The 23,666-nt window shown below is 48.8% G+C and overlaps 1 protein-coding gene across 3 annotated transcripts in view; it reads left to right on the forward strand.

Annotated features, from left to right (window-relative positions):
• Window positions 1-23,666, forward strand: part of fnbp1l (formin binding protein 1-like) — a 190,143-nt gene that overhangs the window by 101,968 nt on the left and 64,509 nt on the right. For all 3 annotated transcript variants that reach the window (XM_070886610.1, XM_070886611.1, XM_070886613.1), the window contains exon 4: window positions 13,323-13,470. In XM_070886610.1, the coding sequence (XP_070742711.1) occupies window positions 13,323-13,470 (148 nt within the window). The remainder of the gene's footprint in view (window positions 1-13,322; window positions 13,471-23,666) is intronic.

The raw sequence follows: 23,666 nt of genomic DNA on the forward strand, positions 1-23,666 counted from the left end.
TTTAGTCTTGGAGCAAATTTCAAAAGTAATTTAATTTACCTATGAAATAAAAACAGAAAATGGTGGAAATAAAAACAGAAAATGGTGGAAACAATCAGTAGGTCATGCACTGTCTGTGAAAGTGAAACAGAGTTAACGTTTCAGGTCGATGAGCCTTCATCAGAACCATGGTTGTGTGACTTGTATTTTCTCCTATTGAGCTTTAGGCTTTTATCTTTGCAGCTCTGAAGCAGTGTTCTGAGATGCTGGTTATTTGTCATGTGTATTTGTATAGTTTGACTATCACCTTGATTCACTCGAATATATAGCTTCATGAATTTTTTGTTGGAATACTTCCTGTACCGATGAAATTACATATGCATGTGAATCATGATTGACTTAAGTGGGCTGTCAAATATAGTTAGCTTACTGCTGTCCTCATCAATTGTTGGCACTGGGTAAGTGTCTCCTCATGATTGATTTGTTTAAGTGTCTCAGATCAATCCACATGTAAACCTGATTGGAATTTTTCTTCTCAACCATTACTGCAGAGTTAAACCATGGTTTTGGTTCTATTACCTTTTTGATTACGCTCATTTTTTCGATGTGCTTCAAAATGTAATGGTAGCGGGTCTTCTTGGGTGTATGGACTATGAGTGGTACTTCTGCATTTAACTTTATAGTCACCTAGCATGTGACAGAAAACATCAGTCATATCACTACTCTTGAGTATATTTGTAGGTGAAGTATTGACAACTCTGTCTGTTCTCACATTTCTTGTTACCGTACAAGAATTCTTAGCAAGAATCACCTTAATGTCATGCTTCACCATTTGAAGTATTGAAACAAACTTGCTTCCCTAAATGGATGATGGTGTTTCTATCTTTTGTGTTTAATGAATTATACCAGTTTAATAGAATGTGGCTCTAATTACTTGTTCTTGAGCTGCATTTTCTTGTACTGTTCCTGTGTTATGACATTGGCTTAGAAACATAGATATAGAAGAAACATAGAAATTTACAGTGCAGAAGGCGGCTATTTTGGCCCATCGTGCCCACGCCGGCCGACAAAAAGCCACACAACCCTTGGTCAGCAGCCCTGAAGGTTGCATATAAACCAATGAATAATGGCGGACAGGTAAAGAGCATCCGGCCCAACCAGTCCGCCTCACAACTGCGATACTGCATGTATTGCAACACTTAACACTCCACCCCACCCAGAGCCATGCGATCTCCTGGGAGAGGCAAAAACTAGATAAAAACCCAGGCCAATAGGGGGAAAAAATCTGGGAAAATTCCTCTCTGACCCATCCAAACGATCGAAACACCTCCAGGAGATCACACTGACCGTATTAGATTCCCTAAAGTACTTACCATCGTATCTGTGCCAGCCAAAGAGGTTATCCAGTCTAATCCCACACCAGCTCGAGGTCCGTAACCCTGCAGGTCACGGCACTTCAAGTGCCTATTCAAGCACCTTTTAAATGTGGTGAGGGTTTCTGCCTCTACCACCTTTCCAGGCAGTGAGTTCCAGACCCCCACAACCCTCTGTGTGAAGAAGCTTCCCCTCAAATCCCCACTAAACCTTCCACCAACCACCTTAAACCTATGCTCCTTCGTAATTGACCCCTCCAACAAGGGAAATAGGCCCTTGCTATCTACTTTATCCAGGCCCCTCAAAATGTTATACACCTCAATGAGGTCTCCCCTCAGCCTCCTCTGTTCCAAGGAGAACAAACCCAGCCTATCCAATCTGTCTTCATAGCTAAGATTCTCCATTCCAGACAGCGTCCTCGTAAATCTCCTCTGCACCCTTTCCAGTGCAATCACGTCCTTCCCATAATACAGCGACCAGAACTGCACGCAGTATTCCAACTGTGGCCTAACCAGTGTATTATTCAATTTAAGCATAACCTCACTGCTCTTGTATTCTATGCCTCGGCCAATAAAGGCCGAGGCATGTCTTCATAACCACCTTATCCACCTGGCCTGCTACTTTCAGGGAACTTTGGACAAGCGCTCCAAGGTCCCTTTGTTCATCTACACTTCTAAGTGGCCTACCGTTTAATGTGTATACCTTTTCCTTATTAGCCCTCCCCAGTGCATTACCTCACACTTCTCCGATTGTTCTGCCTACCTGACCAATAGATTGATATCGTCCTGCAGTCCATGACTATCCTCTTCATTATCAACCACACAGCCAATTTTAGTGTCATCTACAAATCTTAATCAAGGGTTATGGCGAGAAAGCAGGAAGGGGGTACTGAAGTTTCATGTTCAGCCATGAACTCATTGAATGGTGGTGCAGGCTAGAAGGGCTGAATGGCCTGCTCCTGCACCTATTTTCTATGTTTCTATACCCCCATATTCAAATCTGGATAATTGATGTATACCACAAAAAGCAAGGGACCCAGTACCGAGCCCTGCAGAACCCCAATGGAAACATTCTTCCAGTCACAGAAACATCCATCAATCATTAGCCTTTGCTTCCTACATCTAAGCCAATTTTGGATCCAACTTGCCACATTGCCCTCGATCGCATGGGCTTTTACCTTTGTAACCAATCTGCCATGTGGGACCTTATCAAAAGCTTTACTAAAGTCCATAGACACTACATCGTATGCAAAACCCTCATCGACCCTCCTGGTTACCTCATCGAAAAATTCAATCAGGTTAGTCAAATGTGATCTTCCCTTAACAAATCCGTGCTGACTGTCCCTGATTAATCCTTGCCTTTCTAAATGTAGGTTTATCCTGTCCTTCAGGATTTTTTCCAATAATTTTCCCACCACTGAGGTTAGGCTGACAGGCCTGTAATTACTTGGCCTATCCCTTTCTCCTTTCTTAAACCACATTAGCAGTCCTCTACACATTAGCAGTCCTCTAGTCCTCCGGCACCATGCCTGAATCCAAAGAGGACTGCAAAATGATGTTCAAGGCCCCTGCTATTTTCTCTCTTGCTTCACTCAACAGCCTGGGATGCATTTCATCCGGGCCTGGGGACTTGTCCACTTTCAAAGCTGCTAAATTCCTTAATACCTCCTTTCTATGTTTATTTCAGCCAGAATTTCACACTCCTCCTCGATAGCAGTATCTGCACTGCCCCTTTTATTTGTGAAAATAGACACAAAGTATTCATTTAGAACCATACCCACATCTTCCGCCTCCAAACACAGATTACCCTCATGGTCTCTAATAGGCCCTACCCTTTCTTTAGTTATCCTCTTGCTCTTAATATATTTATAGAACATCTTTTACTTGACTTGGCTTGATTTTACTAGCCAAGAATTTTTCATGCTCTCTCTTAGCATTCCTAATATCCATTTTAATTTCACCTCTGAACTTTCTATATTCCTCCATAGATTCTACAGTATTTAGCTGTCGATGCATGTCATAAGCTTCCCTTTTTTTCTTTATCCTCCCCTGTAAGTCCCTAGACATCCAGAGGGCTCTAGAATTGTTATTACCACCCTTTTTCTTTAAAGGCACGTGCTTGACCTGAGCCCTCTAGATCTCCTTCCTGAATGCCTCACTGTTCCGACACTGATTTACCTTCAAGTAGCTGTTTCCAGTCCACTGTGGCCAAATGACTTCTCAACTTAGCGAAGTTAGCTTTTCCCCAATTTGGCACTTTTATTTCTGGTCTATCCTTGTCCTTATCCATCCATTCCACCTGCCCAGCTTCATTCCCCCAAACTAAATACAGAACTAACCCCTCCCATGTGGAGCTTGTTACATACTGACTAAAAAAGTTCTCTTAAATGCATTTTAGGAATTCCGCACCCTCTATACCCTTCACACTATATTTGTCCCAATCAATATTTAGACAGTTGAAATCCCCTACTATTACTACCCCATGGTTTCTGGACCACAGAAATTTGCCTACATATTTGCCTCCCACTGTTTGGGGGTCTATAATACCTGCCCAGCAATGTGATTGTCCCTTTTTTTATTTTTCAGTTCAACCCATATGGTCTCATTTGATGATCCCTCTAACATATCATCCCTCCTCACAGCTGTAATAGTTTATTTCATCAATACTGTGACCCCCTTTTTTTTTTTTACCCCCCTCTCTGTCCTGTCAAAAAATCCTGTAACCAGGAATATTGAGCTGCCAAACCTGCCCCTCTTTCAGCCATGTCTCTGTAATGGCTATAATGTCATACACCCAAGTGTCTATCTGTGCTCTTAGCTCATCCGCCTTATTTGCTATACTCCTTGCATTGAAGTATATACCATTTATCACAGAAAGACCTTCTTGATTACTACTTACTAACCCTTGTTTCCTCTGTCTTACAAATTCACTTTCTACATTCTTGCTTTCCAATTTCAGCTTTACTTCCTTCCCTATTGAATTCATTCTCGGCTTCCCATCCCCCTGCCAAGCTAGTTTAAACTTTCCTCAACAGCACAAGCAAATCTCCCCGCGAGGATATTTGTCCCGGCGCTGTTGAGGTGCAACCCGTCCAGTTTGTACAGGTCCCATCTCCCCCAGAAGCGGTCCCAATGCCTCAGGAATTTAAAGCCATCCTGCAGCAACTCTCCAGCCATGCATTCATCTTCTCTATCCTTCTATTCTTGTACTCATTAGCACGTGGCATCGGTAGTAACCCAGAGATTACTACCTTTGCGGTCCTACCCTTTCATTTTTCTCCTAGCTCCCTAAATTCTGCCTGCAGGACCTCATCCCTCCTTCTACCTATGTTATTGGTCCCTATATGGACCACGACCTCAAGCTGTTCACCCTCTCCCCCTAGAATGCCCTGCGTCCGCTCTGTGACATCCTTGACCCTGGCACCAGGGAGGCACCATGCCATCCTGGAGTGATGTCTTTGGCCGCAGAAATGCCTCTCTATTCCCCTAACTATTGAATCCCCTACCACTATAGCTCTTTTATTCTTTGTCTCTCCCCACTGTGCAGCTGAGCCACCCGTGGTGCCTTGGATTTGGCTCTGGCCGCACTCCCCAGAGGCACCATCGCCCCCACCGGTGCTCAGAAGAGAATATTGGTTAGAAAGCAAGATGGCGGGGAGACAGGACTCCTGCACTACCTATCGAGTGTTCTTCATCCGTCTGGTGGTCATCCACTTCCCCTCTACCTGCATGCTTTTAAGCTGCGGGGTGACAACCTTATGAAATGTGCTAGCCACGTAGCTCTCGGCTCGCGGATGCACCGTAATGACTCCAGCCGCCACTCAAGTTCAGAAACACGGAGCTCGAGTAGTTGAAGCTGGAGACACCTGCACACATGGTTGTCTAGGCTACGCAAAGCATACAGGACTTCCCACATGCCACAGGACATGCACACATCAGGACTGAGCTCTGCCATCCCTCTAATTAGATTAATCTGTTATAAAAGACAGAGAAAGAGAGATACTTATCAATCAAGCGGAGTTTAGCCTCCCGCTGCTTTCCGATCTCCGGGCCTCCCGCTCCTCTCCGACCTCCGGTCCTCTCCGACCTCCGGGCCTCCCGCTGCTCGCCGACATCCGGGCCTCCCGAGGCTCCTCTCCGACCTCCGATCCTCCCGCTCCTCTCCGACCTCCGGGCCTCCCGAGGCTCCTCTCCGACCTCCGGGCCTCCCGCTCCTCTCCGCCCTCCGGGCCTCCCGCTGCTCGCCGACATCCGGGCCTCCCGAGGCTCCTCTCCGACCTCCGGGCCTCCCGCTCCTCTCCGACCTCCGGGCCTCCCGCTGCTCGCCGACCTCCGGGCCTCCCGCTCCTCTCCGACCTCCGGGCCTCCCGCTGCTCCTCTCCGACCTCCGGGCCTCCCGCTCCTCTCCGACCTCCGGGCCTCCCGCTCCTCTCCGACCTCCGGGCCTCCCGCTCCTCTCCGACCTCCGGGCCTCCCGCTCCTCTCCGACCTCCGGGCCTCCCGCTCCTCTCCGACCTCCGGGCCTCCCGCTCCTCTCCGACCTCCGGGCCTCCCGCTCCTCTCCGACCTCCGGGCCTCCCGCTCCTCTCCGACCTCCGGGCCTCCCGCTCCTCTCCGACCTCCGGGCCTCCCGCTCCTCTCCGACCTCCGGGCCTCCCGCTCCTCTCCGACCTCCGGGCCTCCCGCTCCTCTCCGACCTCCGGGCCTCCCGCTCCTCTCCGACCTCCGGGCCTCCCGCTCCTCGCCGACCTCCGGGCCTCCCGCTGCTCGCCGACCTCCGGGCCTCCCGAGGCTCCTCGCCGACCTCCGGGCCTCCCGAGGCTCCTCTCCGACCTCCGGGCCTCCCGAGGCTCCTCTCCGACCTCCGGGCCTCCCGAGGCTCCTCTCCGACCTCCTGGCCTCCCGAGGCTCCTCTCCGACCTCCGGGCCTCCCGAGGCTCCTCTCCGGGCCTCCCGAGGCTCCTCTCCGGGCCTCCCGAGGCTCCTCTCCGGACCTCCCGGGCCTCCCGAGGCTCCTCTCCGGACCTCCGGGCCTCCCGCTGCTCTCCGACCTCCGAGCCTCCCGCTGCTCTCTGACCTCCGGCTGTGCAGCGAAGCCTCAATGTTGTGGCAACGAATCCACAATTTTCTTGTGCCTCACTGTTGAGCTTGAAGCTGAATTTAGTGCTAAACATGATGCCCCCATTTTGTCTATGCTAGATTGCATCTACAGATACTGTTGGCTTGCTGTGCTCATGGTTCCACACCCTTTCAGTACCTACATTTGCTTCTTTGTAGCTTCTTTCTGATGTATCTGCATCATTACCATCTGTAACTTCAGATTCACATCTAACTGTAGACATTCATTCAAGGCCTATCTAGCATTTCCACTGCTAGTTTGTGTCTGATCATTTCTTCTTTGGACTCAACTCACCTGTACTCCCAGCATCCAGCTAATCTGAATGCTCTGCAGGCTCTCTCTCTATGTTACCTTTCATGAGATTTTTACTCTCATACATACATAGCTTTTTAATTTCATCATCTGTAGGATTGAACAATGCCAGAATATTCTCTGCTTTATCACCCATACAGTAAATCAACATGTTTCTTTGCTTAATTTAATCTCCTTCAGCTAGTTCTGACACAATTCTATACTATTTCAATCTCTTTCAGCTTGGCCATTCTTCAGGCATGGAGAAATTAAATTTTGTTAAAGGAGCTACAGTAATATAACTCATTTAATTTAGCTTGACTTAACTATCATTTGGGAACATTTTGATTATGTTTCCATCTGCAGGTGATTGATTGCTTGATGTTTGCACCAACTACTTATATTTTCTCGCATACCGAGAACACTTCAACTTAGATTAATAGTTTATATAGGTTTTCACTGCCTTTCATTTTATTTTCAGTGGATATACTGTCAGACTTCTGACACCCGTGTAAAGTTTGGTTATCCGCACAGACACTGATTTTGTCCGGCAGACCTCAAGGCGTGTAAAATGGTTTTATTACAAGACAAACTAATAGAATATAAATTTATTGCAAGTCCCTAAAAAGCTGAATACAGAAACTACCTTGAATATAATTGCATGAATGCGTCCCAACCTATAAAACCTTGAAAAGCAATGAACAGCTTCAAAAATAGCTGACTTGGCCCTTAAAATGCTGACAATTCAAAAAACAACATACAACTGAAAAAGCAGCCCTAATAAAGGCTTCTGATCAAGACCTTTAGATCAATGCAAACAAATAATTGAACTCATTAAATTAGATCTCAGGAATTAGTGCTTGTCCTTTTGTAAAAACTAAAATCCTGTAGCTTATGTAGGTCTTAGAAAAATGAATAGTTTTAACGGGTGTGCAGAGAACTTGTCATAAGTTAAGCTGTAGCTAGAGGAAGAAAGAAAGAAATTACATTTATATAGCACTTTTCACAACCTCTGGACGTCCCTGAGGTTTGCAGCCAATTAAGTACTTTTGAAGTTAAGTAATTGTTGTATGTAGGGAAACCTAGCAGCCAATTTGTACACAACAAGGTTCCACAGAGAAATGAGACAAAGACCAGATAATCTGTTTTAGTGATGTTGGTTGAACATAACAAACATAACATAAGAAATAGGAGCAAGAGTAGGCCATTTGGCCCCTCGAGCCTGTTTCGCCATTTAATAAGATCATGGCTGATCTGATCATGGATTCAGCTCCACTTTCCTGTCTGCTCCCCATCACCCTTTATTCCCTTATCGCTCAAAAATCTGTCTATCTCTGCCTTAAATATATTCAATGATCCAGCCTCCACAGCTCTCTGGGGCAGAGAATTCCATAGATTTACAACCCTCTGAGAGAAGAAATTCCTCCTCATCTCAGTTTTAAATGGGCGGCCCTTTATTCTGAGACTATGTCCCCTAGTTTTAGTTTCCCCTATGAGTGGAACTATCCTCTCTGCATCCATCTGAGCCCTCTCATTATCTTATATGTTTTGATAAGATTACCTTTAATTCTTCTGAACTCCAATGAGTATAGTCAACCTATCTTCATAAGTCAACCCCCTCATCTCCAGAATCAACCTAGTGAACCTTCTCTGAACAGCCTCCAATGCAAGCATATCCTTCCTTAAATACGGAGACCAAAACTGTACGCAGTACTCTCAGTGTTGCCTCACCAATACCCTGTACAGTTGTAGCAGGACATCTCTGCTTTTATACTCTATCTCCCTTGCAATAAAGGCCAATATTCCATTTGCCTTCCTGATTACTTGCTGTGCCTGCGTACTAACTTTTTGTGTTTCATGCACAAGGACGCCCCCGGTCCCTCTGTACTGTAGCACTTTGCAACTTTTCTCCATTTAAATTATAATTTGCTTTTCTATTTTTTCTGACAAAGTGGATGACCTCACATTTTCCCACATTATACTCCATCTGCCAAATTTTTGTCCACTCACTTAGCCTGTCTATATCCCTTTGCAGATTTTGTGTGTCCTCCTCACAATTTGCTTTCCCACCCATCTTTGTATTATCAGCAAACTTGTCTACATTGCACTCGGTCCCTTCATCCAAGTCATTAATATAGATTGTAAATAGTTGATGGATAAACATCTTTTGCTTCCACCTGAGAGGACAGTTGGAACCTCTGTTTAATGTCTCATCCGAAAGACGGCACAGTCCAGCACTCCCTCAGTACTGTGGTGTCAGCCTGGATTATGTGCTCATGTCTCTGGAGTGGAACTTGAACTTGCACTCTTTTGACTCCAAGGCAAGAGTGCTACCACTTATAGGGGAAATACTGAAGTAGACAAAGGTACAGTTTTTGCAGTGGATTTAGAGATTGTTGACGAGGGAAGTGAGTCCTGATAGTTTAAGATGTTTCCTGGGGGGCAGGGAGGGGGTGGGTGCGGTATTCGGCTATGCTTTTCAGAAAAGTTTGATTTTTGACACTCTTTTGGTGCATTTTCCAACATTTTGAGATGTATTGTGATTTGGAGACAAAAGAAATTGTGCTTCAGTAGTTTTTATTTGTATATAATTGGCATCCATCTTTTTGATTTTGCTGTGTAGCACTTTGGAAACTTTTTCTACGTTAAAGGTATTGCATAAATGCAAGTTGTCACAAATCACAGTTGACTTGATTTTTGTGCCATCAGAAGATAATACTCCAAGAAAACAGTGTCTATATCAATCTGCACTAGACACAGACCAGTACAGATACAAGAAATTGCAGAGCTGTGCATGATCTCCTTATTGTAATTCTTTGTGCCTCAAACTTGTGTCCATGAAATAGGTGACGTTAATATCTGACCTATGTTGCTGGAGCGGTCTGGTCAAGTTATTAGCAGTCTTGGATTTTAGTAGTTTTGATTGTGTATACTCGAAACAGTAGAGCAGTTTCTTTGTGTATTTGTTGAATCACTTTATCCCTGCCCTTGTAAGGTTTGAATCACAACATTTAAGACAACATTTCTGTCTTTGGCATCTTGGCCCAGATTAAACAGACCCCTGTACCTATATCTGGTTCCTTAATCGAGGCTAAAATGGCCTATATATCTATCCCACTTGACCCCTCAATTTAGAAATTTGGCCAGACTCCCTGCTTTAAAAGAAAAGAATATTTGTATTGCAGACCAAATTGTTAGTTGGATGCTTTTAGTGAGGGATACTTAAGCCAGATTCATCTGTTTGCTAGATCATGACTAAGTGATCAAATGAATTTGAAAGCGGCTTCATTTGGGCGATTTGACTCTCTAATCCACGTGCTTCAGCTTTAAAGTACAGAAAGACTTGCATTTATATAGCGCCTTTTACGACCACTGGACATCCCAAAGCACTTTACAGCCAATGAAATACCTTTTGAAATTTAGTCACTGTTATAATGTATGAAATGCAGAAGCCAATTTGTGCACAGCAAGCTTCCGCAAATAGCAATGTGATGATGATCAAATTCATTTTTTTTTTAAGATGTTGATTGAGGGATAGATATTGGCCAGAACACAAAGGATAACTCCGCTGCTCTTCAAAATAGGATCTTTTACATTCATCTGAGAGAGCAGACGGTGCCTTGGTTTAATATCGCATCCCAAAGACAGTACCACCAACAGCACTGCACTGGAGTGACAGCCTAGATTTTTGTGCTCAAATCTCTGGAGTGGGACTTGCGCCCACAATCTTCTGACTTGGGCACGAGTGCTACCAACTGAGCCACAGCTGATTAAAATTGTCTCTGAATGAAAGAAAAGATTTTCTGAGTTCTGTAGAGCAACATTCCCCTGTACTGTGTTCATTTTATAGATGGACTGGACCAGAAATTGATGTATAGTTACGCCATTAGAATGATGCATAAATGTTGCACGCAATTATTAATTTGTAAAATATCTAGCAATTTGCCGAGTAAAAGAGTCATTGAAGGTTGGCATGCAGGTACATCAGGCGATTAAGAAAGCAAATGGCATGTTGGCCTTCATAGCGAGGGGATTTGAGTATAGGGGCAGGGAGGTGTTACTACAGTTGTACAGGGCCTTGGTGAGGCCACACCTGGAGTATTGTGTACAGTTTTGGTCTCCTAACTTGAGGAAGGACATTCTTGCTATTGAGGGAGTGCAGCGAAGGTTCACCAGACTGATTCCCGGGATGGCGGGACTGACATATGAAGAAAGACTGGATCAACTGGGTTTGTATTCACTGGAGTTCAGAAGAATGAGAGGGGATCTCATAGAAACGTTTAAAATTCTGACGGGTTTAGACAGGTTAGATGCAGGAAGAATGTTCCCAATGTTGGGGAAGTCCAGAACCAGGGGTCACAGTCTAAGGATAAGGGGTAAGCCATTTAGGACTGAGATGAGGAGAAACTTCTTCACCCAGAGAGTGGTGAACCTGTGGAATTCTCTACCACAGAAAGTTGTTGAGGCCAATTCACTAAATATATTCAAAAAGGAGTTAGATGTAGTCCTTACTACTAGGGGGATCAAGGGGTATGGCAAGAAAGCATGAATGGGGTACTGAAGTTGCATGTTCAGCCATGAACTCATTGAATGGCGGTGCAGGCTCGAAGGGCCGAATGGCCTACTCCTGCACCTATTTTCTATGTTTCTATGATTTGCACTGTTCTGCCATGAGCTTTGCCAAAGACAATAAAAGTTCATTCTCACTTTGAAGGTTCCCCATTGAAACATAGCGATCGTGAAGTTGCTGGATTTACGACATTACGAGATATTCTCACCGCAGCCATTTAGGGCTGGTAATTAATGTTGTAGAAGATCTTAGGAATTATGTAATTTATTGTCCTGACGTTGGAGACAAATAAAGGGACCACTGAATCTGTGGAGTCTCACTCCAGCAGGTAGTAAGTTATTCCCAGAAGTTTTTAAAATTTTCTTTATCTGGCTTGGCAGTCTTGCCATCCATACTTCTATTGGTGTCGGAAGGCAATCATTTTCAGCATGCAAGAGGGCCAGTCAATCAAATTTAAATGAGATAGATTTCTTTCAGAAAACACCATTTTGGGATACAGTCCATGTGGTAAGTGCAGCATGCTTGAGAGGAAAAAAGTGACTTTGAACCAATATTTTCCAAAGCTCCCCAGCTCCCCACCACTGGGGTTTCCTGCATGTCATTTCTGGGTCGGTTGTACATTTGTTGATATAGATTGATTGATGTAATTATCCAACTACTTGTTATTGTATCATGCAACTACCAGGTTGGTAAAAGGCAAACTAGATAGGTCTCGGTCCTTTTTCGTCTCTCAATTCCTATGTTCCTGTGAAAGCAGTACAATGGCATACCCACTGGGTATTCCATTGTTCTTGATCATGATGGTCGAGGCTTCATGGGTCAATAATGTTTGGACATTTTCCACACCTACTATTCACTCATTACCTTCTCAAGGAACAATACAGCAATTCCCAAACACAACTAGGTTACATTGTCCTTTGATTAGAGCAGATGGGCTGAGGGTAGGGGCAGAGGCAGGCAATGTGACGGCAATGGAAAGGATTTGTGTTTTACTTTTCAGATCAAGTATCCCGCTGTTTTATTTGCATTTTTAATTAATTCACCGTGATATCTAGACATTGAAAGTGCCATCTCTCTATCCCAGTTATGCCCTAATTCTGTACTCTTGCTGTGGCTCAATGGATAGCACACTTGCCTCTGTGAGTCAGAAGGTTGAGGGTTCAAGTCCCACTCCAGGAACTTGAACTCATAAATCTAGGCTGACATTTCAATGCAGTGCTGAGGGAATGCTGCACTGTCTGAGGGTGCTGTCTTTCGGATGAGATGTTAAACCAAGGCCCCGTCTGCCCCCTCAGGTGGACGTAAACGATCCCATGGCACTATTTCGAAGAAGAGCAGGGGAGTTATCCCTGGTGTCCTGGTCAATATTTATCCCTCAATCAACATCGCTAAAACAGATTATCTGGTCATTATCACATTGCTGTTTGTGGGAGTTTGCTGTGCGCAAGTTGGCTGCCGCGTTTCCCACATTACAATAGTGAATACACTCCAAAAAATACTTAATTGGCTGTAAAGCACTTTGAGACGTCCAGTGGTCGTGAAAGGCATTGCATAAATGCAAGTCTTTCTTTTCTTCAATGTATACTTAATGTTGCTCAGATTTCGCCCAATTTCATCCAATATGTAACATTTTACATTTAACAGTGTTAAATTTAATTTCCTATTTGTTTGCTTAATTACATGACTAATCTATGTTCTTTGACCATTGGCAGATTATCCCAACTATTTATCTGTTGTCGAATTTTAATTGTGTTTTCCCTGTGGCTGATGATGCTACCTTCCTGTATTAGCAATTTATGGAGACGTTTAATTCAATTGAATGTAGCAAGAAATTCACGTTTCTTATTAACCATAAGAGTCAAAATGTGACTTAATTGGTTTTGATTCTTTAAATTTTTGTTGTATAAATTGGTACCACTTTCTATTCTCCGTAGAGCTACTAGACAATACTTCTGGATACAATAATTCTAATGATTTTATTATTCTGCAGATTTTCCTACTGTCACTCCTTCTTTCAAGTTCTCAATGAACTCAATGACTATGCCGGCCAACGTGAAGTTGTTGCTGAAGAAATAGGCCACAGAGTCTATGGAGAGCTCATGAGGTATTCTCATGACCTGAAAATGGAGAGGAAAACAGTGAGTATTCATCTTAATATGATGCAATCTAGACTTCAAGCCCCTTCTTGATCAATCATTGGGCCCAAGTTTCCACACGTGCCTAGAATGGCGCAGTCCCGACCTGGACGCCCATTTTTCGCGCCACAAGGTGCGCGTAAAAAAATCCTCAGTATTCTCCACTTCCCTGCAGGTACTCTGGCCCTCGGCGCAGCACAGCACGAGCTGTGGGGGGGCGGAGCCAGGTCCCTGCGCTGAAAAAAGTGCCGGGACCTCTGCACATGCGCGCTACAATGGGGCACGTAAGTGCAGTAGCTCCAGGCGCCGAACTGTGTGGGAGGGGCCCCGAAGCACGCAGTCCCTGGCCCTGGCCGAATGGCCTCACTGGGGCTGCGTGAATAAGGCTCCTCCCACGGCCAGCTCCTGCTTTCCCCCGACCAGATCCGACACCCGTTCCCCGCCCCCCCCCCGCCTCCGGACCAGTCCCGACACCCGCTCCCCCCCCCCGACTCGACCCGACCCGACCCGCGCTCCTGTTCCCGCTCCCCGCCCCCCGACTAGACCCGATCCGCGCTCCTGCTCCCGCTCCCCGCCCCCCCGACTGGACCCGACCCGACCCGCGCTCCTGTTCCCGCTCCCCGCCTGGACCCGACCCGACCCGCGACCCTGTTCCCGCTCCCCACCCCCCCCCCCCCGACTGGACCCGACCCGACCCGACCCGCGCTCCTGTTCCTGCTCCCCGACTGGACCCGACCCGCGATCCTGTTCCCGCTCCCCGCCTCCCCGACTGGACCCGACCCGACCCGTGTTCCTGTTCCCGCTCCCCGCCTCCCCGACTGGACCCGACCCGACCCGTGTTCCTGTTCCCGCTCCCCGACTGGACCCGACCCGACCCGTGTTCCTGTTCCCGCTCCCCGACTGAACCCGACCCAACCCGTGCTCCTGTTCCCGCTCCCCGCCTACCCGACTGGATCCGACCCGACCCGCGCTCCTGTTCCCGCTCCCCACCCTCCCGACCCGACCCGCGCTCCCGCCCCCCCGACCCGACCAGATTCCCGTTCCCGGACTGGATCGGATCCGACCTGACCTGACCTCCCCCCCCTCCCCCCCACTCTCTCTCCCTCCCTCCCTCTCCCCCCCCCTCTCTCCCTCCCTCCCCCCCCTCTCTCTCTCTCTCCCTCCCTCTCTCCCTCCCCCCTCTCCCTCCCTCCCTGTCTCTCTCTCTCTCTGTGTCTCTCTCTCTCTCTCTCTCTTTCCCCCCCCCCCCCTCTCTCCCCCTCCCTCCCTCCCCCCTCCCTCCTTCCCTTCCCCCCCCTCCCTCCCTTCCCCCCCCCCCCGACCCGACCCAACGCCACCTACCTGTAAATCTGGTGCTGGGGACGGGCCCTGCCTGAAGTCTCGGGCCGGCCCGTTCAGCCTTCGGTCCCGAAAGGCCTGCCTGAAGCACTTTCACACAGGTAGGAAGATGGTTTATTTAATCTTTTCTTCGCTTATAAATGTTTATTCAGGTTAGATTTATTTGTATAATATTTGTAGAAATATAAATAAGGATTTATTGTAGAATTTAATGAATTCCCTCCCCACCCCACCTCGTTCTGGACGCCTAATTTGTAACCTGCGCCTGATTTTTTAATGTGTAGAACAGGTTTTTTCAGTTCTACAAAAATCTTCACTTGCTCCATTCTACTTTAGTTTGGAGTACGTTTTCACTGTGGAAACTTTGAAATCAGGCGTCAGTGGCCGGACACGCCCCCTTTTGAAGAAAAAATTCTGTTCCAAAGTAGAACTGTTCTTCCTGACTAGAACTGCAGAAAAAAAAATGTGCAGAATTGCGATTTCTAAAATAGTCCGTTCTCCACCAGTTGCTCCTAAAAATCAGGCGCAAATCATGTGGAAACTTGGGCCCATTATGTGGAAAGAAATGCAGAATTGGGATTGACACACTCATTGCAATAGGCAGATAAACTAATTATCTAATAAAATCACAAGATAGTTATGAATGAAGGAGGCCCTGCAGCCCATCCAAATCACCGATCCTGATGGATCCTAAAGTCTCTCCATTGGATCATCCAATTGTTTCTAAAATGCTTTGAGGGTATTTGCATCCAGTACTCTATCTGCATCTCCATACATTGATCAATTTTGGCATTAGTTCTAAATGTATCTTTTTACTAATTTGAATCTACGTTCCCTTGCCCTATTCTCGCTATTTAATTTAAAATAATAATCTGGGTTTACCGTTCTGTATTCCTTTAACAATCTAGTATACATCCATAACTTTACCCCTCAGATGCTGCTTTTCCAAGTTGAAAAGCACAGATTTAACCAGTCTTTTTTCAAAACTCAGACTGTTAACACGAGGGTTCATCCACATGGCTCTTCTGTATACTGATTCTAGCACTTAATAAGGATATTGCTTGCAGAGCAAAATGCACATTTTATTTAACATCAACATTGGAAAAAAGAATACTCTTTAGTTATGACTCTGTGGCCAACAATAAAACTGCTATATTTGTAGGGCTACAATCTCAAGTGTTCAACCTAATTGCTGCATGCAGAATTGTTCCCTAGGTGGCTAGACATTCAAGAGAGTTTGGGGAAAATTTTCCTGAACTATGTCCTACATCCCTCCTCCGGAACATCCTTTCCCCAGGTGCTGCGGTCAGGATCCCACCATTCTCACGTTGTGCTACAATTTCTGGAGCTTCCTTGGTGGGGTGGGGGGGTGGGTGGTGTTGGGGAGTGTGGGTTGGGGGGGGGATGGGGATGGTGGGGAGTGTGGGTTGGGGGGGGGAATGGGGATGGTGGGGAGTGTGGGTTGGGGGGGGATGGGGAGTGTGGGTTGGGGGGGGATGGTGGGGGTGGTGGGATGGGGGTGGGGGGATGGGGTTGTGGGATGGGGGTTGTGGGGTGGGGGGGATGGGGGCTGTGGGGTGGGGGGGATGGGGGCTGTGGGGTGGGGGGGATGGGCACGGTGGGGTGGGGGGGGATGGGGACGGTGGGGAGTGTGGGTTGGGGGGGGGATGGGGACGGTGGGGGTTGTGGGTTGGGGGGGGCGATGGGGACGGTGGGGGTTGTGGGTTGGGGGGGGGATGGTGGGGGTTGGGGGGGATGAGGACGGTGTGGGTTGGGGGTTGGATGGGGGATGGTGGGGGTTGGGGGGGATGAGGACGGTGTGGGTTGGGGGGGGATGGGGGGGATGAGGACGGTGTGGGTTGGGGGTTGGATGGGGGATGGTGGGGGTTGGGGGGGATGAGGACGGTGTGGGATGGGGGGATGAGGACGGTGTGGGTTGGGGGGGGATGGGGACGGTGGGGGTTGTGGGGGGGATGGGGACGATGGGGGTTGGGGGGGGATGGAGACGGTGGGGGTTGTGGGTTTGGGGGGGGGGGATGGGGACGGTGGGGGTTGTGGGTTTGGGGGGGGGGGATGGGGACGGTGGGGGTTGTGGGTTTGGGGGGGAATGGGGACGGTGGGGGTTGTGGGTTTGGGGGGGAATGGAGACGGTGGAGGTTGTGGGTTTGGGGGGGGATGGGGACGGGGGGGGATGGGGACGGTGGGGGTTGTAGGTTGGGGACGGTGGGGGTTGTGGGGTGGGGGGGGGATGGGGACGGTGGGGGTTGTGGGTTGGCGGGGGGGGGGACACGACGGTGGGGGTTGTGGGTTGGGGGGGGATGGGGACGGTGGGGGTTGTGGGGTGGGGGGGGGGATGGGGACGGTGGGGGTTGTGGGGTGGGGGGGATGGGGACGGTGGGGTTGTGGGGTGGGTGGGGGGGATGGGGACGGTGGGGGTTGTGGGGTGGGGGGGGGGATGGGGACGGTGGGGGTTGTGGGGTGGGGGGGTGGGGACGGTGGGGGTTGTGGGGTGGGAGGGATGGGGACTGTGGGGTGGGGGGGGATGGGGATATGGGGACGGTGGGGGTTGAGGGGTGGGGGGGATGGGGACGGTGGGGGCTGTGGGGTGGGGGGGGATGGGGACGGTGGGTGTTGTGGGGGGATGGGGACGGTGTGGGGGCTGTGGGTTGGTGGGATTGGGGGCTGGGGATTGTGGGGTGGGGGAGATGGGGACAGTGGGGGGGTGGGGATGGGGACGGTGGGGATTGTGGGGTGGGGGCTGATGGGGACGGTGGGGTTGTGAGGTGGGGGGGGATGGGGACGGTGGGTGTTGTGGGGTGGGGGGGGATGGGGACGGTGGGGGTTGTGGGGTGGGGGGGGATGGGGACGGTGGGGGTTGTGGGCTGGGGGGGGTTGGGACGGTGGGGGTTGTGGGGTGGGGGGATGGGGATGGGGATGGTGGGGGTTGTGGGGTGGGGGGGATGGGGACGGTGGGGTGGAGATGGGGACGGTGGGGGTTGTGGGATGGTGGGGGTTGTGGGGCGGTGGGGGTTGTGGGGTGGGGGGGGATGGGGACGGTGGGGGTTGTGGGGTGGGGGGGGATGGGGACGGTGGGGGTTGTGGGATGGGGGGGGATGGGGACGGTGGGGGTTGTGGGGTGGGGGAGAGGGGACGGTGGGGGTTGTGGGATGGGGGGGGATGGGAATGATGGGTGTTGTGGGGGGGATGGGGACGGTGTGGGGGCTGTGGGTTGGTGGGATTGGGGGGGGTGGGGATTGTGGCGTGGGGGAGATGGGGACAGTGGGGGGGTGGGGATGGGGACGGTGGGGATTGTGGGGTGGGGGCTGATGGGGACGGTGGGGGTTGTGAGGTGGGGGGGATGGGGACGGTGGGTGTTGTGGGGTGGGGGGGGATGGGGACGGTGGGGGTTGTGGGCTGGGGGGGGGTGGGGGTTGTGGGGTGGGGGGGATGGGGATGGTGGGGGTTGTGGGGTGGGGGGGATGGGGACGGTGGGGGCTGTGGGGTGGGGTGGAGATGGGGACGGTGGGGGTTGTGGGACGGTGGGGGTTGTGGGACGGTGGGGGTTGTGGGGCGGTGGGGGTTGTGGGGTGGGGGGGGATGGGGACGGTGGGGGGATAGGGACGGTGGGGGGTGGGGGGGGGATGGGGACGGTGGGGGTTGTGGGGTGGGGGGGGATGGGGACGGTGGGGGTTGTGGGATGGGGGGGGATGGGGACGGTGGGGGTTGTGGGGTGGGGGGGATGGGGACGGTGGGGGTTGTGGGGTGGGGGGGGATGGGAATGATGGGTGTTGGGGGGATGGGGACGGTGTGGGGGCTGTGGGTTGGTGGGATTGGGGGGGGTGGGGATTGTGGGGTGGGGGAGATGGGGACAGTGGGGGGGTGGGGATGGGGACGGTGGGGATTGTGGGGTGGGTGCTGATGGGGACGGTGGGGGTTGTGAGGTGGGGGGGGGATGGGGACGGTGGGGGTTGTGAGGTGGGGGGGGGATGGGGACGGTGGGGATTGTGAGGTGGGGGGGATGGGGATGGTGGGTGTTGTGGGGTGGGGGGGGGGGGATGGGGACGGTGGGGGGGCGGGTGGGGGTGGATGGGGACGGTGGGGGGGTTGGATGGGGACGGTGGGTGGGGGGTGTGGAACTGGGCCTCTAACAGCAGTAAGTTGTGCATGTACATCGGCTTGATAAATATTGGCCAGAAACGCCCAATGTAAAATAATCAAGCTCCAGGAAAAGAGCAAAAAGCAAACTTCAGTCCCTGAGAAAGATTTGATTGGTTTGTTTTGAGATAGTTACGATAGCTTTGAGAGAAAAAAATGAAACAAAATGACGATTGTGTCCTCATCCAACATGCACCTCTGCATTTTCCAGCTGGAGTCCTTTTAATGATCAGGAGCAGGAACCCAGGCTGATGTTTTCTTCCACCACCTCCTCCTCCTTTATCTTAACCTATGGACACAGATTTAATAATAATAACAACTTGCATTTACATAGTGCCTTTAATGTCGGAAAACACACTTTGGCACTTAACAGGAACGTAATCAGCCAAAGAAGGCGATATTGGGAGGGATAAGGAAAAGCTTGGTCAAAGAATCGGTTTTAAGGATGGTCTGAAAGGAGGAGAGAAGGTTGGAGAGGCAGCGAGGTTTAGGGAGAGAATTCCAGAGGTTAGAGCCGATTGAAGGCAATAAGGCGAAGGGAGTTGGGGATGCGCAAGAGACCAGAATTGAAATAACGCAGCATTCTCAGAGGATTGTGCAGTTGGAGGAGGTTATAGAGACAGGGAGGGGAGAGGTCTTGGTGAGATGTTAAACACATGGGTGAGAATTCTAAATTTGAGGCTTTGGTGGACTGGGAGCCAATGTCGGTCATCAGTCACAGGGGTGATGGGTTAGTGGGTTAGCAAACAGGCAGCAGATTTTTGGATGGGCTCAAGTTTATGGAGAGTGGAAGATGGGAGGAGAGTCAAGTTTGGAGGTAACAAAAGCATGGATGATGGTTTCAGTAGCAGGGCTGGAAATGGCAATGTTACGAAGGCGGAAGTAGGTGGTCTTGGTGATGGAGAGGTTATGGGGTCAGAAACTCAGCTCACAGTCAAATAGGAAGGTTCTGATTCAGCCCGAGACAGTGACCAGCTGGCGAGGGAACAGACTTTGTGGCAGGGGCTGAATACAATAGCTTCATGCTTCCCAATACAGTTCCTGCACCTTCCACCGTCCATGCTCATCATGGACAGCTACGTATATCGGGGAAATAGCACGAACCATTTCCATTACCATAGGAATCAATTACAAAGGTACCGCTTATAATGTATTAAGCGCACCGACTATTTTGGGCAGTTCAGTAAGTACTTGATTTACCTGTATTTACCAATTGGAAAAAACTGATGATTTCAGTCAGATCTTCATGCAGTTTCAATCAGCTGTTACCATTTGATTAAAGTGCAATGACCTTACTGATCAGATTCTGGATGTAAATGCTAGCAATTAAAAGAAGCAGTTGCTAAGTGGCGATTTCATATTTTACAAAAATTTTACTTACCTTTTTGGTTTTACCGTCCACCGTGCATAGCAGGAAAGTCGTGTCAACTCCAACGCACCCGCTATAAGCGGTGGGGACTGTATTTGATTGTAGCAAATTATGGCTCATCCAGGACTGGATGTCAGACAAGCAGGCTGACAACACAGGCAGTGGAAGGGTCGAGAATGGTGGTGGCGAGGTAGAGCTGGGTATCATGTGGTGTTCAGGGCTGCGTCATTGCCCCAACCCTCTTCCCAATCTTCCTCGCTGCCATGCTCTACCTCACAGTCTACAAGCTCCCCGCTAGAGTGGAACTAAACTACAGAACCAGTGGGAACCTATTTAATCTTCACTGTATTCAGGCCAGGTCCAAGACCACCGCAACCTCTGTCGTCGAGCCACAGTACGTGGACGACGCCTGCATCTGCGCACATACAGAGGCTGAATTCCGGGACATAGTCAACGTATTTACTGAGGCGTACGAAAGCATGGGCCTTACGCTAAACATCCGTAAGACAAAGGTCCTCCACCAGCCTGTCCTCGCCGCACAGCACTGCCCCCCAGTCATCAAGATCCACGGCGCGGCCCTGGACAACGTGGACCATTTCCCATACCTCGGGAGCCTCTTATCAACAAAAGCAGACATTGATGAGGAAAAGAGTGTTCAAAGACCAGGCCCTCAAATCTACCACCGAGCTCATGGTCTACAGGGCTGTAGTAATACCTGCCCTCCTGTATGGCTCAGAGACAGAGACCATGTACAGTAGACCCTCAAGTCGCTGGAGAACTACCACCAACGATGACTCCGCAAGATCCTACAAATTCCCTTTGAGGACAGGCGCACCAACATTTACATCCTCGACCAGGCCAACATCCCCAGCATTGAAGCATTGACCACACTTGATCAGCTCCGCTGGGCAGGCCACATTGTCCGCATGCCAGACATGAGACTCCCAAATCAAGCGCTTTACTCGGAACTCCTTCACGACAAACGAGCCAAACAGAGGAAATGTTACAAGGACACCCTCAAAGCCTCCCTAATAAAGTGCAACATCCCCACTGACACCTGGGAGTCCCTGGCCAAAGACCACCCTAAGTGGAGGAAGTGCATCCAGGAGGGCGCTGAGCGCCTCGAGTCTCATCGCCGAGTGCATGCAGAAAACAAGCGCAGGCAGCGGAAAGAACGTGCGGCAAACCTGTCCTACCCTTCCTTACCCTCAACGACGGTCTGTCCCACCTGTGGCAGGGACTGTGGTTTTCGTATTGAACTGTTCAGCCACCTAAGGACTCATTCTAAGAGTGGAAGCAAGTCTTCCTCGATTCCGAGTGACTGCCTATGATGATGTCATGTCTTCAGATGATGTCGCCGAAGAGCAGCATGTAGATGAGAAGTAGGAGGGGTCCAAGGGTAGATCCTTGGGGGTCTATAGAGGTAATGGAGCTGAGTGGGAAGAGAAGTCATTGCAGGAGATTCTTTGGCTACACCTGGATAGGTAAGCGTGGAGGTAAGCGCAGGCAAGTAGGAGAGGAGTTGGAGGAGACTGGCATGATTGCCCATGGCAAATGCTGCAGAGAGGCTGAGAAGGATGAGGAGAGATAGTGCACCTCGGCCGTAATCATAAAGAATGTCATTTGTGACTTTAAGGTCGTTTCAATACTGTGGCATAGACGGAAACATGATTGAAGAGGTTCAAACATGGAGTTGCTCACTGTATAACAGTATAAGACAGCATGAAATGAGAAAAAAACCATTCAGCCTCTCTAATCCCCACACCTTAGTCCAGTCATGTAAAGTAGCATTTTGCATTAGCGATACAAAGGCTGATGCCAAGGAATTTGCCTTTGACTCAGCAAATGCACATTTAAAAATAGTCATTGATAAGCACTGATTTTCCCAATGGCGCATAAGTTGATTCTGTGAAGTCATTTTATACAGTCAAAGAATGGTCACTGGCCTGTGGTGAATTAGGCAATCTCCCAAGGCCTACAGTTAGCCCCCAACCCGGGTTTCTGCTCCTGATAGCTGTTTAGTGATCTCTGCTGGAAGGATATGTGTGTGGGTGTCCGGTGGGCTCAGGATTGGGCTTAAATTTTTTTGATGAGCCCTACAGTCAAGTAGCTTCACTGTTGAGACTTGCGTGAATTACATCCACTTGAGTTGGATTAAGGAGGATGTAAAATAAAACCCAAGCCTTCACTGCGTTCAGGAGTGGAAGTGAGGAAATTGGTAAGAAAAGCAAAACTCTCAGCAAAAACTGAGACCACTGGTGCAAAACCAGTCAATTAATGACTTAGTGCAAGATTTATGAGCGCTTGAGGTCAAGAGAAATTAAAACTGAATACCAGAAGAAATTAATACATTTCTAAATTCAGCTTCTTTGTCCAGAAAATCTCTAGAAAAGCGGTGCCCAGGGACACATTTATAATTGTAATATTTACCAGCCACCTGCTGGATTGTAATGGATACTTGTAATGGTGTTGTATAAACATAATGTCAATCCTCGTCCTCTATATAATGTGCCACAAACCAGTTGATGACTGTTGTAAAACAGCTATCAGCAAGGCAAAAATAGAATCCATATGGATAGAGATAAAAGATAATAAAGGATGAATAATAGGTGTAGTCTACATACCACCTAATATGGGAAGGGAGGTGGAGAAAGAAATATGCCAACACATTAGGGAAATGAGTAAAAAACATAGAATAATAATTATGGGGGCTTTCAACTACCTTGATATTAATTGGACAGAAGAGTTAAGTAAAGGGGATAAGGGTATGGAGTTCCTACAATGTGTGTATGTATAAAGGACTCCTTTATAAACCAATATGTAAAAAGCCCAACAAGGAGGATTCGCCATTGGGTCTGCTAATGGGGAATGAACCAGACTAGATAAGAGTAGGAGAACATCTAGGTAATAGTGACCATAATACGCATTAAAATGATAATTGAGTATGACGAAAACCAGGGTAATAGATTGGCGAAAAGCTGATTTTGAAGAACTGAGAATAGAACTTGGGAAAATAAAATGGGCAACAATATTGGCAAAAAGCGATGTAGAGCAGCAATGGGAAACATTTAAAACGATGTTCAACAGAATGCAGGAACAATATATTCCGCTAAAAGCAAAGAACAAACTAAACACTAATGAGACTCCATGGATGAATAAAGCCATAAGGGAACAATTGAGAGTAAGGAAAGAGGCATACATTAAGTACATAGACAGCAGGGTAGTGCATGATAAGGGAGAATATGAAAAGATTAGAAGTCAAAAAAACAATTCGTAAGGCAAAGAGGAACTATGAAATTAAATTATCAAAGGAACATAAAGCAAAATAGTAAAATAT

Source organism: Pristiophorus japonicus, chromosome 8 (assembly GCF_044704955.1).
Source record: "Pristiophorus japonicus isolate sPriJap1 chromosome 8, sPriJap1.hap1, whole genome shotgun sequence".
NCBI lineage: Eukaryota > Metazoa > Chordata > Chondrichthyes > Pristiophoridae > Pristiophorus > Pristiophorus japonicus.